Source organism: Larus michahellis, chromosome 11 (genome assembly GCF_964199755.1).
Source record: "Larus michahellis chromosome 11, bLarMic1.1, whole genome shotgun sequence".
Lineage (NCBI taxonomy): Eukaryota > Metazoa > Chordata > Aves > Charadriiformes > Laridae > Larus > Larus michahellis.
This window is the reverse complement of record NC_133906.1, coordinates 16,499,547-16,514,114: the sequence shown is the minus strand read 5'-3', so window position 1 is coordinate 16,514,114 and position 14,568 is coordinate 16,499,547. Positions and strand designations below refer to the sequence as shown.

The following is a 14,568-nucleotide window of genomic DNA, read 5'->3' as shown; positions in this document are numbered from 1 at the left end:
CCCCTCCCTGATCCAGAGTCCCTCCCCAGCTTTCCTGGAGCCCCTTGAGGGACTGGAAGGGGCTCTAAGGTCTCCCCGGAGCCTTCTCTTCTCCAGGCTGAACCCCCCCAACTCTCTCAGCCTGTCCTCCCAGCAGAGGGGCTCCAGCCCTCCCAGCATCTCCGGGGCCCATGTGTACATATACACGTGTATATATACATGGCCCATAATACAAAAGAAAGCTTGCATACTCTTAACTTCTGGATTTGGTTTGCTTGCCTTCCAGCCCTCGGTGCCTCAGTGTCTTACACCTGGCGCAGCTGAATCACTCAAACATGGAAGATCAAACACTTCAAAGAGTCTCAGAGCGGTTTTGGAAGGGGAAAATCCATTTGTTCTGAGAGTCAGGTAAGGCAACACACTGGAAGTAATGTGTGGCACCCACAGTAAAAATAAACTAATGAACGTAGCTAATAATTTAACAGAAATTTAAGGCATGTTCTGACCCCAGATGACACAACCCAGCCAATGGTGTACGGACAGACAAGTAATAAATGAATTACCTGATGAGATGATAATTGCACAAATGTTTGAAAATAGGTTTCATGCTTTCATGTGGTACTTTAATATTGCACATACAGAGGAAAGGTGATGCAATAACATTTTTAACTCTGTAATTAGCACTGTAATAATCTTGGCTGTTTAAATTAGTTAATAATATTAAAGAGAAGCTCTAATTTAATAATCGAGACACAAACCCAGGTATTTCTAAGGGAGGATGGCTTCCCACCAATTGTATTCAATATAATTTTGTCTTCATTTATACTGTAGACAACGGCCCCTGTAGAATGCAGCTGTGTTTGTAGAATTGCCCTGGATGCCTCCAGAAGAGACAGAAAAACATCACGATTTGCAAACTGGGGAGGAAATAAAAATGAAAGCTTCCTGCCCCTGCTAGTTCCTTAAAAATCAATTTTAATGTAATTTGAAAAGTTCTGATTTTGGTACAGTTATTACTTTCAGTTGGTTTCATTTCTGCTTTTAAAGTATAGCTTTCTAGAGACCTTACATTAACTTCACAGATTACAGCTGACATTGAACAGAGGTATAAGGTATAAACCAAACATAAAAGGCCATCCATTTCCATGCCTGATTAAATGCTGACTCAAGGTACTGCAGTATTTTTGATCCCCAAAGTTTAATAAAATTCAGGACAGGCAATAAGGAGTCGCAGACAAATTAAAATTTATTGAGACAGACAAAAATGCAACTATTTCAGACTACAGTTAAGCATTTACAGTTAACCAAAGATAGCAAAATGCTCACATTCCACTGAACTCCTTATGGAAAAAGCATTCAGAATTTACTATGCAGTTCTACTTACTATGATAGTCTACATCCATCTACAGCAGGGACATCAAACTGAAACACGTAATATTTGGATCTCTCCTTACAGATCTACACATTTAACAGTAACGGACATCAACAGCATTGAGAAAAGTATAAAAAGACCAAAACCCACCTACTGTAGAAAGGGCTTTTTGATGTATAGTAACTGTACAAAGCAGCCTATGTATTAAAGGAACTTGAATGGCATACAGAAGGGACTGCAATAAAAGCCAACAAACGGAGGAAGCTAAGCTTGAGCGATCTGGTGGTCTGTATCAAGTGGTGACCTTAGATCTATGTCATTTGCTGCTTGAGGGGAAAAAGGCTACAAAACTTCTAATATCAAAATATTCCCATGCCAGAAATGTACACTGAGACTAACAGACTAGGCTGGAGAGGCAAAGAGAAGCATTCACTAACAAACAGTGTTGTTTTAAATATAAACTTTACATTTTTCAATATAAACTGTAGAATAAATATTAAATAAACACTTCGAACGGTTTAAAATAATAGTACAGAACAGCTTAAAAAAAGGCGAAGAAAAGGAAAAGGATTCTTTGTGTTCACAGCAAAGGCCAGTAATGACCCAAAAAACCCAACTGTGCTGAAATCTGAACTCGAGGAGATTTTGATTTAACCACAGTAGTTAAAAGGACACCTTGAAACATAAAGCAATGCCTAACAGTATTTCATAGTCTCTAATACGAAAAGAAAATGAGATTAAAAATTGGTTTGTGTCTCTAAAAGAACGGGACAACTCTAATTCCATTTTTCGCAATGAGAAAATGTTTGGAAGGCCAATGACTTGATGCAGATGGGAAGTCCTGCTTTTTAAAAAAAAAAAAAAAAAAGAGAAGAAAAAGGAAGGAATTAAATTAAGCTGGAAGCAAATTAAATCCTTTACAAAGCATGAAGAATGGAAGGGGCTTGATCTGGAAGAGCACTGGTTCTTGGTAGAATTGCCGGTTTCTTTTAAAGAAATAAAACATTTTTTTAATGCATCGTGCCAAATTGGACACACACACACGCGTATATATGTGTATAAATATATACACACAGACACACATAGATATACACATATGCATATATAGGCTGCAGATCCCGCAGCCACTGGAGGATGCCAATGGATCACCAAAGGGCTTTGCTAAATAGCTTTGTAAGATTTGGAAACTTGGTTTTAAAGCAATCCATAGTCTGAGCTGCCCTTCCAAGCCCGACAGCCTCTGCCCTCTTCCTGACTAGGCCGTGACTCCCTGTGATTTGACACTACCATCTTTAAATGTTCCTGTAGTCGTACCCAACTGAACTAGTCAACAAAAAATCATGTTTTTTTCCAATGCTGGCCCTGATTCAGAAGACGATTTGAACAACTGAAGCAGGTGACTGAACGATCACCTGGCTGGGGTGTCTTCCAAAATCCAGGCCAGTAGGATTAAAAGGGTGTGTGTGTGTGTGTTTGTTCTGTGCGAAGGGAAAGGTGCTGCCAGAGGTCATCTGAACCAGCCAAGGCATCCGCCCTCTTGCCTGGTTGTGCTGGGCACGGAGCAGTTTGACTGGTACCCACCGCATGTTCACGTTGGTGAGTTTGGGACGATGGTAGATGTTTTATAGTTTAAGATATAAAACTTGCCACCTCTGATTTATAGCAGTTGCATGTGAGAGGTTACAGCTAGGAGAGAATCAGTGGTGCTGAGGATGGATGGCGGTGGCATGTCTGCTCATGTAGGCTGAACAACGTCCACATTTGCTTTTAAAGGCTTATTTAACAGCTTTTATTTAACCGCTTTGCAGATTTGCACATGACAGAGAAGGGCTGTAACCCAGGGCTCGGTTAGCCAGGCTTTACCCCTGTGAGGTGCGGGGCAGGAGAAGGGATTGACTATGTGGCCTTTGAAGTATGGCATAGTTCCAGGATAAGCCGTGGCAAAGGGACACAGGACTGCAGAAAAAAAACTGGTTGTGTGTGGAGAATGAGTCTAGTCAGGAGGATAAGCACAACTCTACCGATCGTGGACCTCAGTTTTCTGTCAAGAGTGAAATGGCAACGCTGTGCCTTAGGCAGGTCGTGCACAGGACAGCAGAGCTAGACCCAGAGAGTATGGGTTTAGTTAATAAAATACCAGAAGGAAACCAGCCACGATGTTTGAGAAGCAAGCTACTGCTGGCGTTCAATTGCTTCTCACGAAATCATACGACTTAAGGAATGCTGGTTGTATCTGTTCCTCTTGCAGGTCAGCATCATTTTCTATGAAAGGCAAGTAGAAAAAGCGTATGTATGTATGCGTGTGTGCACGCTGTGCAGCTCATGGACGCTGATTTTAAAATAAATTTTCAAAAGCTATAGGAAAGCCAAGGGGATTTGAGGAAGGGAGGATTGCAGGCCTTTTGCAAATGACTGTGATGACAGATTTTTGGGAGGATGCGGGGGCGTGAATCAACACACAATAAATTCCTCACGCTTTTACGCATCCTTCTGCATTAATAACAATTATGCAGGCTTGCTCTTTGTTCTCAGGTCATTGATCGAGATAAATAGGAAATGAAAGAGGAGAAAACAACTGAGCCCCTGCAACACATGGTGTCTGAAAGGAGTTCCTCTTCGTATTGCTCTTGTGATTTTGTCTAAAAGCAGAGGTCCTGCACAGAGGAGAGAGGGGCTGCAGAGCCCTGCCAGGCTCTGTGGGGGGCACTGACTTTGGAAAGGGCTGAGGACCACAGCCCTTGGGCCAACGTCCCTAAAATATTGACTTCTGCCAACCAGCAGGATATTTTCCAATACTATATCCAACACTAACTCAGAGGAAAAAAATATTCCATCGAATTAGTTTCCTGGGTAATAAGCACATTTTTCATTCTGCAAAATAACTCACGGGCAAATCACAGGCACTGCTAGAATACTTATATCTGTATCCTAACGCAAGAGTAGGGTTAAGGTACCTCTTACTGTTTCTGAAACAGCAAAAATTTAATAAAAGGTCACCACAGCACATCACTGCATCAGAGAGCTGCAATGGGAAAGGACACAGCAAATAATGTAATATCACTATGTTGTGATATAATTGAAAAGCTATGAATATATGGGAGATGCTGAGGGAATCACAGATTGTATTTTAACACTATTCTCTTTTACGTGTCTGGATTACGAGTGTGCAGCTTGTGACACTTGAGCAAAGGGGCTATGCTTTTGAAACACGACCACCTAAAGTTGCTTTTTTAACCAGGCCAAATAAATATTAACTATTTAAATTAAAAAAAAATGACAGCTTATTACTTTTGATGGTTAGTGTCTTTGACAGCTTTATAAGTTTAGAATGAGGGATTGCTAAGAGTAAATGAAGAACGGGCAGATCCATAGTGTGTGAGCGGGAAGCAGAGGCCGCCTGAGCGACGTTAGTGCAACTCTTAGTGCAAACGAGCTCAGAGAGAAGCTGAGGAACAACTGTGGAAGTGGTTATGACGCTACAAATTCACAGAACACTCTTTCCTTAAACACTTTGAAAGGCAGATGGACTCTCTTCCCTGCCTATAGGGCATGGTCCATGATAGCTGGTTCTCAGCATCTCTTAAGATCAAAGACATATTCCTTAACCACATGAAGAGTGTCAGTGAGCTGATCTACACTCTGGTGGGAGCCTTGCCTTCAGCGTGGGATGGACTAAACCTGTTGGACTCATTCTCAGAGAACGTAAGGAAGAGAAAATCCTGCCAGTTGGTTTCTTTCTGGATTAAACCCTTGGTGCTGGGCAGCCGCAAATCACCATCCAAAGAGACCTACACTCTACCGGAACATAACAAATATGGACTAGCAAATGAGGTACCTACTTTTCCTGCTTCAGGAAAGAAAAATAACTGTTTCTGATGTGATCCAGGTAACGCTTCATGACACAAATTCTCTAACTTGAGAAGGGCTTCTAAGCCTTCTATTGGTTTGTTGAGCCCCTTCTGCGATTCTTCTTTCACAGGATATATTTAATAAGCTATGCAAGCGAGGATTAAGACATGAAATGTTTTTGAAACAAAACTCATTACCCCTGTGATTAGAACAAAAATCCCCCAAACCAACTGAACAAAAGCTGTATTCCAAACAGTCCTTGCTGGAAAAAAAAAGTTGTCTTCCAAATTAAATAGACTATACAAAATTAAACTCAGTAGAGAGGGAATATTTGTGCCAGGTACTCTCAGATACAATTGCAGAGATATGATATGACTTGCAATATTGTGCAAAACGTGAGTCCTCGTTATGATGGGCACTACCATATATAACCAATTTCATCATCCTTATCATCATCTTCATCTTCATCATCTTCATTAGCTGCTCTTACATGAATCTTCAGTTTCCCGTCTTTGTCTTTTTTAGCTGCTTCAGGCTCCTCTTCCAAATCATCCAACAATACAACAGATCCACCACTGCCAAAATCCCCTGAGGTTTCTTGCTCTTCTTCTGAAACAGGTGAGCAGGAAAGGTCATTCCCTCACATGACACCAGATCCCTCCTTCATCGCTACCCTTGTCATTCAAGCCACTGTCATTTGTAGCGTTACTTTTCAAATTCATTGGTTCAGCTATTCATGAAACAACCTCTAAATTTCAGTGTTCATCCTGAACTGGGATAAATATATATCAATTTACTCTAAAAAATTTACTTGCATAAAAATCTATGCATCACCCTCCTCCTAGAGACTCGACTGAGGAGTCTCAGTTCACATAGGTGCAGGCCAGAAAATCATTACTCGTTTGTAAATACTTTCATCTCATCACAACTCTGTAAACCAGGCTAAAAATATTCCACAAATTGATTTTATTCGAGTGCATAAACCACGCTCTGCATAGGTAGCTATCGAGCCTGACACCTGTGATGTGATTCTGGGCATCTCAGACCTTCTGGGTCTCTGCTCTTTCAGTTCCTTCTTGAAGAAGAATGTGCACCCACAACCACCACTGACGCACTCTGAAGGGATACGGCTGAGCTCTTGCTTGCCTAGGTATAACAGCTAATTGGCGATTTCACATACCTACGTAACATTGTCCTGTCAGCAATATTGTGGGGCTTGGCTGTTAATTTATAAAATTTTACACATTTAGGCCTTCCTTTTTCTGGAAAACATTATTCATGAAGCCCTGGTAAATGTGCGTTCCGGAGTATACAGAACAATATATTTAATAACCATGCATAGCCTTACTTTTAATATCAATCACTACATTTTCCAGGCTGGGAGCAAAAATATTTTCTTCTCAGTGGCTATTGCCTGTTGACTTCTGCTGCACTCCCCTAGTCCAGAGGACCAATATGTATATAAGGGCCCCATTTGTAGTCCGAGTAGGAAAATACAGGAGCACTTTGAACACCGGTAGTCATGTTTCCCTGTTGTCCCTTTTGTTATCGTGCTCCATCGTACAGCAATGGCAGGGCTTACAACAGTGTTAATTCCTTTGTTGTCTGAGGAAAGCACATCATTACTCACCGCAACTAACTGTCCCTTGTTTTCTTGAGCCGGCTATCTCATTCCCGTACTTATCAACACACCAGCACTGCCCCGTGCTGCCGTGGCACTGAGTGGCTTTGTAATAACCTTCTTCATTGCAGCGGGGGATGAAAGCACCTGAATAAAATATAAGGTATAATCAGTAATGCAAGTCTCTGTAGGAGCAAGCAGGTATATAGGGTATTATGAACTTGTCACTTATTTACATGGAGATCGTTACAACGCCGGCAAGAAAATACATGTGATGATCTAGTGCCTAAAAGGGAGAAATTACATATGATTAACTATTTTCAGCCACCCTGGTCACTGCACAGTGCATAAGTGTTTGTGCACATATAGCACATGGTGGGTGATGGCACACGGTACTAGAGAGAGGTTCAGTCTGTCCCGGAATGATTAATATTCCCACAGAGCCCCTTTCAGATTTAACTCCTGGTTTTAAACTTTTCTTCCCAACTGGATTATTACCCCAACTTCATTAATTTTGCATTTCCCTTCCATTTGCGCTCCTTCAGTGTTTATCATATAAGTCTTTCCACAACACTGTAATTATCCCTGGAAGGTATCTGCCATCTGCTTGCCATTCATACTAATCTCAAGCCCAACCTCTGACTTACTGGGAGTTCCCATGTGTAGAAGGAGAAGTAACGCATAAGCTGCAGAGAGGGGCAACAGGATTTGAAGTCAATAAGTCTTTGGATTCGAAGCCCAAGATTTGTCTCACAATAAAACCAATATAGTTCAGCCTTGTAGAGCGCGGTTCATTCTGGCTTCTGCAGACAGGGAAGCACTTGGGAGAAACCTGTTTTATTGTTCCCACCACGTTCAGCAGATACAGCAAATGTATTTCAATGTGAAAAGCCCTCTTGTCCCTTGAGATGAGTTACCTTTATTCCCAGGGGAGGTCAGTACAGTCATTTTCCCTCCTTTGCCAATTGCTTCAATTTGAAACATGGCAGAAACCCACCTTTGCCCCCAAATTTCTTGTCACAAATGATTTTTGAGAAAGTATTTTTCTCCTTTGTCAAAGATACCAGTGATTTACTGGTCACGCAGTAAGCTTTTTAACTAGTCTCTTCAGACAGTTCATGTGTCAAAGGGGCTATTTCCACCACGTTTTTCACAGAAAAAAATGAATGAGAAGGTGCGTCCCAAATGTCATGAAATTTCCTATATAAAAGACATAAAAGTGGAAGTCAGTCAATCTCATACACACACACATCTATATAAAGTGAATGCTTGAATTCCCAAACTCATCGCGCTGCAGATTGTGCCTAACGTTTGAGTGCTGCTAATGCAGGTCTGGAAGATGAGAACAGAAACCTTTGAATGTCTGCAGAAATCTTTGTGTATGGGATCAGTTTCGGAGACCACTTCACACCCATTAGTGAGAGTATTTTAAATAACTTCAAAGCACGATTTTATAGCAGCTTTGCTTATAGGAACTACCGTTATGTTCATGTACAAATGTAAGCATACTGAGGACTACCAAAGACTCATTTTCACTATTTATAAAAAAATGGTTCTAATAACCACGTATATGTATTCGCCTTTGCGGGTTTCTGCAAGTTAATGCTCAGTGTTCAAACCTTTATTTCAATATTGACTGAGAAAGTTTTATTTCACGTTTACGCTCATGTCCCCTCCCTGATGAGCACTCCAGGTGTTTATCAGACTATACACAACCTTGGGAAAAGTGCTCAGGTGCAGATTTTGAGCTGGTGTAAATCAGCACAGCTGGACCCATGTCACTAGAGCTCCCCTGTTATATCAGATGAGCATCTGGCTCCAGGGAAGCATCAAAGGGGAAACTGCAGTGGCATTATGGGGTGAGCATGGAACGGCCCCTGCATTTTAAACTGTCTCATTCTTTCTCTTTTCCTTGGGCAATGCAAGATTTCCTTTCTTTGGAACAGGTATTTTTGCCTGTAAAAAGCATAGATTTAAAAATAAAATAAAAAAAAATATGGCCTAGGCTCGCTGACAACATAACTGTGTGTGGAAAGGATTCACGCTTTGGGTCACAGCGAAGAGTGGAAGGTACTTTTCCTTCTGCATGGGAAATTTGTGCCAATTTGTATGTAACACGAGCTTTAAACATTTAGCTACGCAGACTAACGTCACAGTATTTGCCAACCAACAGAGGGATGATTGCAGCACGTCCTCTCCAACGTGTCAGGTGCAAGTGATAATCTGGGGAGGACAGAAAGTCACTGGGAGCAACTGTTGTAGAGTGGGATGATTCGTCCTGTGAATCCTACACAGACCAGTCCCTGTGTTCGTTAGAAATAAGCTCTGGCTACAGGCTCTCCTGTTCTGGAGCATGGCATCCAACAGCCCATTTAGCAGGAGCATTTCACCCCGTAATTTGGTTTGGCATCAGAGAACATCCGCAGGGTTTGGAAGGAGAAAGAAGTTCAGATTTCCTCTCCAGAGGTTCTTGCACAGACTGTGCTCCCCCACAAGGACCACTGGTGGACCAGCGCTATGAAACGTTAGTCACTCCCCACTGAACTGCCTTAGGCTAGTGAATCCTGCTTCCCCCATCTCTCTTTGTCCCATGGAGTATTTAATTATTTCACGCAAATTTGAACAGCACTGTTGCATCTATACACTCTTTATGCATCCAGACGTCTAGCTCTTTTTTTTAAATTTTTTTTTTGCATCATTTCCTTATCTATATAATACTCCCCTTCCTCACAGCACATGGGGAGAATAATTATATGCTAAAGATAGTGAAGCCCACAGGTAGGAGCCTGACAGAATTAAGAGCTAGCGGGCACACAGCTCCCTGTATTAGCTATTATGTTAGCTGAATTCACAGGGCTGATACGGAAGAAAATAGTGACGGGAGCAGAAATTTATTACCGTAGTGATGTGGGAGAAGCATTATCAGGCTGCACAGTTGTATACTCTAAAAGTACACTCTCTGCAGTTAATTGTACTCTAGATAAATCTGGTAGGAAAAGATGAATAGCACTGTTTACTTTTTAATTCAGTCCCCTGGGATGCTAGGCTCTATTTGAAAGCCTCCAAATTCAACATATCTAATGGCAATGGCTTTGAAGTACTTTGTTGCAACTATCATGTGTTTTGAAAAATACATAGAGAACAAAATATCAAAAGTCATCATTTTTTATCTATGGATACAAGTTAATAGAAGTCTTCTTCGTGCGTACTGTCCAGACTGTAAGCGTCATGCTCTATACGTCAGGGACAGAGAAGGAAAGAGAATAAGTAAAGACTCGTGTCTCTGAAAATATTTCTCTCTTCAATTTTTATTGTTGCTACAAGCCTGGGTTTTGTCACGTGTATGTTTTGGTTTCCATTTGCATGATTTTTCAGTCAGCCAAGAGAAAAGACAATGTTTTCCGCTGTATAAATAGCTATGAGATCAGATTAAAATCTCACAGACAGATGCCATTATGCAGGCAGACTTCCAAGGTAGGTGAAGCAAAGAGTTCCTCTCTATATTATAATTTTCTAGCTTGTGGAACAACCTATGCCTGACACTTCTTGATTTGTTGAGCTTAGCCGCTTTCATCCCTCATTTTTTTAATACAGTTGACTAGAAGTTATATGTGGTAAGGGACCATTCTTACTGCTTTAACTTTGTCATTTTACTCCTGCTATTGTGATCAGATCCTAGCGACATGTGCTACAACTGCCTGCACATTGTACTACCTGCAATATAGCCATTATTTTTCCCCGCACACTGGAACAAACCACTTATGTTTCAACCCAGATGACATTTATTGCATATAGCAAATAACAGCAAAGCGTAAAATAAATATGGGATAGCCAAAGCTATCTGTTAGGTACTGGGCTTCCTATTCTTTTAGGCGGCTTTGAAAATCATGACACCCATGAGACAGAGAACACCCTGACTTCCTCTGCCACAACATGTATTCGAACACAAACGCAAAATATTTACTGAATGGAGCACACATACAACCGAGCGATCAATCCTCCCTTTGCTACGAGCAGCAGGAGCTGTAACTCTGAAACATCTTCATCTTTACGTGAACTCGCTATGAAAGGATGATGGAACTAAACCATAGTCCCTGCGGCCTTTGGGAATGTTTATTCTTTTTTTTTGAACCCAATGAATCCAGGTTGGGATCGTTCATAAGTACCCGAACCTTGCAAATGGCAGTGGCATCTGGGAATGGCAGGGTTTGGCAAAGATGAGCTTTGCAGAAGCTCTGTTTGTAGGGTCTGCTAATGAGTATGCCACAAACTAGAGTCTGAGAGCAACCTGGGCAGCAGATGGCAATCTGAGCAGCCACGCGTGCTCCGTGCTGCAGCTCTAAGGTACTCTACAGATGCTCTAAGAACCTGACACGGGTTCTCCATGATGGGCCTGACAGCCTGGGTCTGACGTATGCCAGACTCTTCAAGGGTGAAACGCAGTGCTTTCTGTAAACGGAGACTTCAATCTGCACTGGTATGCCTCGCGTTATTTGACTTCATGTACACAAATGCACCAGGACAGATGTTTCAATAAGATACCGCCACATAAACACTAGGCTACGTAACACTGTGATTTTAGGGCATGGCATTAGTTACCCTAAATTTACTCATTGCGACAACCTGATTTTTTAGCAATTAAATGGAAATACGCCACATGGGGATTTATTTCACCTGATTTTAGATCACCATCAGAACACTGTAAGTTACGAATCGATTCAGGCTCCCAAAACTCAACAGCGAGAAGGGCAGGCACTATCACATCTTACAGCATGGCGCATCCTGCTGGGCTGTCTAGAATGAGATGGTCCTAATTCCTGTTTTCACATACACGGAACATACTGAAATATTTTTCAGGGTGATCAAGCAAAACTGAAGCCCAAGGAATGGATGCATTGCACCATGACGGGAAGAAGACGCGACCCCATTGGCTCTGCGGCACCTTCAGTCACCCTTCTTAAATGGGAGGCTTGAGTACCCAGCAGCCCCCGTACTTACTCTGACCCACGAGGTGACAAGGCTTTGCATTTCTGGAGAGCTGTAAATTAGTTCCGAACCCACTGCCACGCTGACACCTGTTCGGTATGTTGCTATCTCATTATTTGTTTAATTTCATAGTGTCGGGCCTACGCTCCGTGGTGCATATTCCTGACTCCAAACATTAGTCTCTAATTGAAAAACCATTACTGCATATAGAGTTACAATAATCACAGAAGCTTTAATTAGTTGAGTAAATGAATAGCAAGTAATCGAACTTACCCAACAGACTCTTCCCTCTACTTAGCTTTTGAATTCTATTCATTTCATTCTGGCAAGGAAGACCTAAAATATAATGTATGAGAATCAGTTTCCAGATGGTACAGGACAGACTCTGTAATGACTGGCTTCACTGCTGACATGAAATGTAGACTACTGTACACCTGGGAACGAAAGAAGCCCATATGCTGGTACTGTACTGCAAAACAAATTTATGTCATTAGCTCCACTAATTAAAAAAAAAAAAAGCAACACACTGTAGTTGAGAATAGTGTTTGGGGGCCATTTTCATTGTTAAACCATTTTTTCTCTCTTTTCACCAAACTGACACAATGCCAGCTCTCAAATTTATGATTTGCTAATTGATTAATTTCTGCATTAATAAAAGACTAAGTTCTTGAGCATTGTATCAGCAAGACTGTGTGCACTGGCACTTACTACTTCCTTTGTTTTAATGATCTGAGGATATTAATACAGTTCATCTGTGACATTAAACATTGTTACACAAGGCCCCTTCACACCAGGGCTGGCGAAAAGAGCTTTTTAACGCAGTTGACTGCCAATTACCAAACTATCTCCGTAAGCAAATCAAGCAAACGGAAATCACAGGGAGACCCGAACAACTCCTCTTTGTACTACAAATCGCACAACTCACCGCCCGGCTTCTGGAAGCAGTAGCACCACTCGTTGTTCGACAGCTTTCCGTCTTTGAAGGAGTCGCAAGAGTTGAAGAGGGGTTTGACGCAGGGCTCGTACTTATCCAGATAAATGGCGCTGATCTCCGAGGGGTCCAGCAGCAGGTCATAGTTCATGTCAAGTTTGTTGAACATCCAGCCTAAGGAATCCTTACAGATTGGTAGTATGCTGGTGTCAAATCCTGTAAAAGGAAAGGCAGATATCCTCGGCTGAACCCCAGCACGCACACTGCGTGGAATCTTTGCTAAGCTGAAGCCTTGCTAATTTATTTTGGCTGGACTCCGAACATTAAACTGACTTGCCCAAAGCAGAACAAAATTCTAAGACTGAACTGATTGTGTAAAGCTTAAAACCCGAGCACAGCTACAGACTAGAGCACTACTCACACTCTTTAGGAGCTGTGGGGTGGGGAGGGCTGAGATTCACAGCTGATTACTGTAATTCAAAGTTATTTCTACTCAAAAAATTCTTATGTGTTTTTTTTCCTCTGTCCTCGGTCCAAGTGGGTTGGCCTTGTTCCAAGAAACTGAAACTGAAGGAGCAAATACCACATCCATCGCATTTTCAAACTAGACTGAGTCTGAATGCGACTTGAATCCTGTTTCCCGGTCCCGTTTCTAGTTCCCTGATCAAATTCTTTCCTACTGTGCTCTCACCTTCCCTCTCACATCCCAGCTTTTCACTCTTTGAAGCCCTGCCTCCTGTGCTGGACAACAAAATGCTTTGATCCGAATTCTGGGGGAGGCAGGGGGAGAGAAGGGACACGGCGTCCCTCTTGCACCCCTCTGCAGAATGGCGCTGCCTCAGCTGGGAGCTCCAGGAGCTGCACGTGCTCTCGTGCGCCATACCAGCAGCGTTCGTCCTTGTGGCCTCCAGGATTGTGCAGCAATACAGGATTCTGCTCTTCCAGCGCTCTGGAGACCATCATCATCATTCATTTTAATAGCTCAAATCCTTAAAAGTCTGCAGCAGCAGCAGTAACACAGAAAGACCAAGCCACGCATATAGATACCCACAATGTATATGAGATGCGTGCTGCAGTACTCTGCAGTCTCCACAAAAACAGTGGCGTTACCTTCTTTCACAAACAAGACAGGGCAGTATAAATCTGTGCTGTCACTGTATTTTCAATGCTTGGTACAAACATGGACTAATTTCCAAGTTATCTATGATGCAAGAAAGCATGTTTGTAACGTAGGGCTAATAAAGCTGATAATATGGATATTGGTTTCAGCAATATTTGAATTTCAGACACACGCATACATTGGCTGGGGATTTCCAGGCACAGGGGGTACATGAGCCACAGATCCCGGGCACCTCGTGCTCACGCTGTTTCAGCTGGTGCCATCACCTGCCTGGGCACCGCTCCTTCTGCCCCGGGTCCCGTGGAGAAGCCTGACGGGCTTTTTCCTTTCGCTGCATCTTTCATTGAAAGAGGTCAAGCTCAGCCTTATTTGCTGTAAGTGTCAAGTCCCATTTCAAGATGCTGCTTTGTTACACTGAAACCTACGATGTTGCTGGAATCGCGCTGACAGTTTGTCCAAGCTCTGCAGCCTACCTGCTATTTTAAGTATTAATCCAAAGGAGGGCAGCGCTTTACGCTGGAAGCTGCACTTTTTGTATGTAACTGCAGCTGAAGGCTGTCAGTGACACAGAGGAACAATTGGAAGGGTTAACTAATGGGAAGGTTTGTGTCATTCATAACACATGTTTCTCTAAGAAAGGAAGAAGGTAACACCATTTCCTCGGGGCTAGCGGCAGCTCGGGCAGGGAAGAGAGAGATCATGCTGAACAT

The 14,568-nt window shown here is 42.3% G+C and overlaps 1 protein-coding gene across 1 annotated transcript in view; it reads right to left on the bottom strand.

Annotated features, from left to right (window-relative positions):
* Window positions 1-1,207: 1,207 nt before the first annotated feature.
* Window positions 1,208-14,568, bottom strand: part of SPOCK1 (SPARC (osteonectin), cwcv and kazal like domains proteoglycan 1) — a 309,178-nt gene continuing 295,817 nt past the window's right edge. The window contains exons 8-11 of the mRNA XM_074604578.1: window positions 12,733-12,954; window positions 12,081-12,143; window positions 6,831-6,968; window positions 1,208-5,809 (exon numbers count right to left, since the gene is read on the bottom strand). Of these exons, the coding sequence (XP_074460679.1) occupies window positions 5,619-5,809; window positions 6,831-6,968; window positions 12,081-12,143; window positions 12,733-12,954 (614 nt within the window). The 3' untranslated portion in view covers window positions 1,208-5,618. The remainder of the gene's footprint in view (window positions 5,810-6,830; window positions 6,969-12,080; window positions 12,144-12,732; window positions 12,955-14,568) is intronic.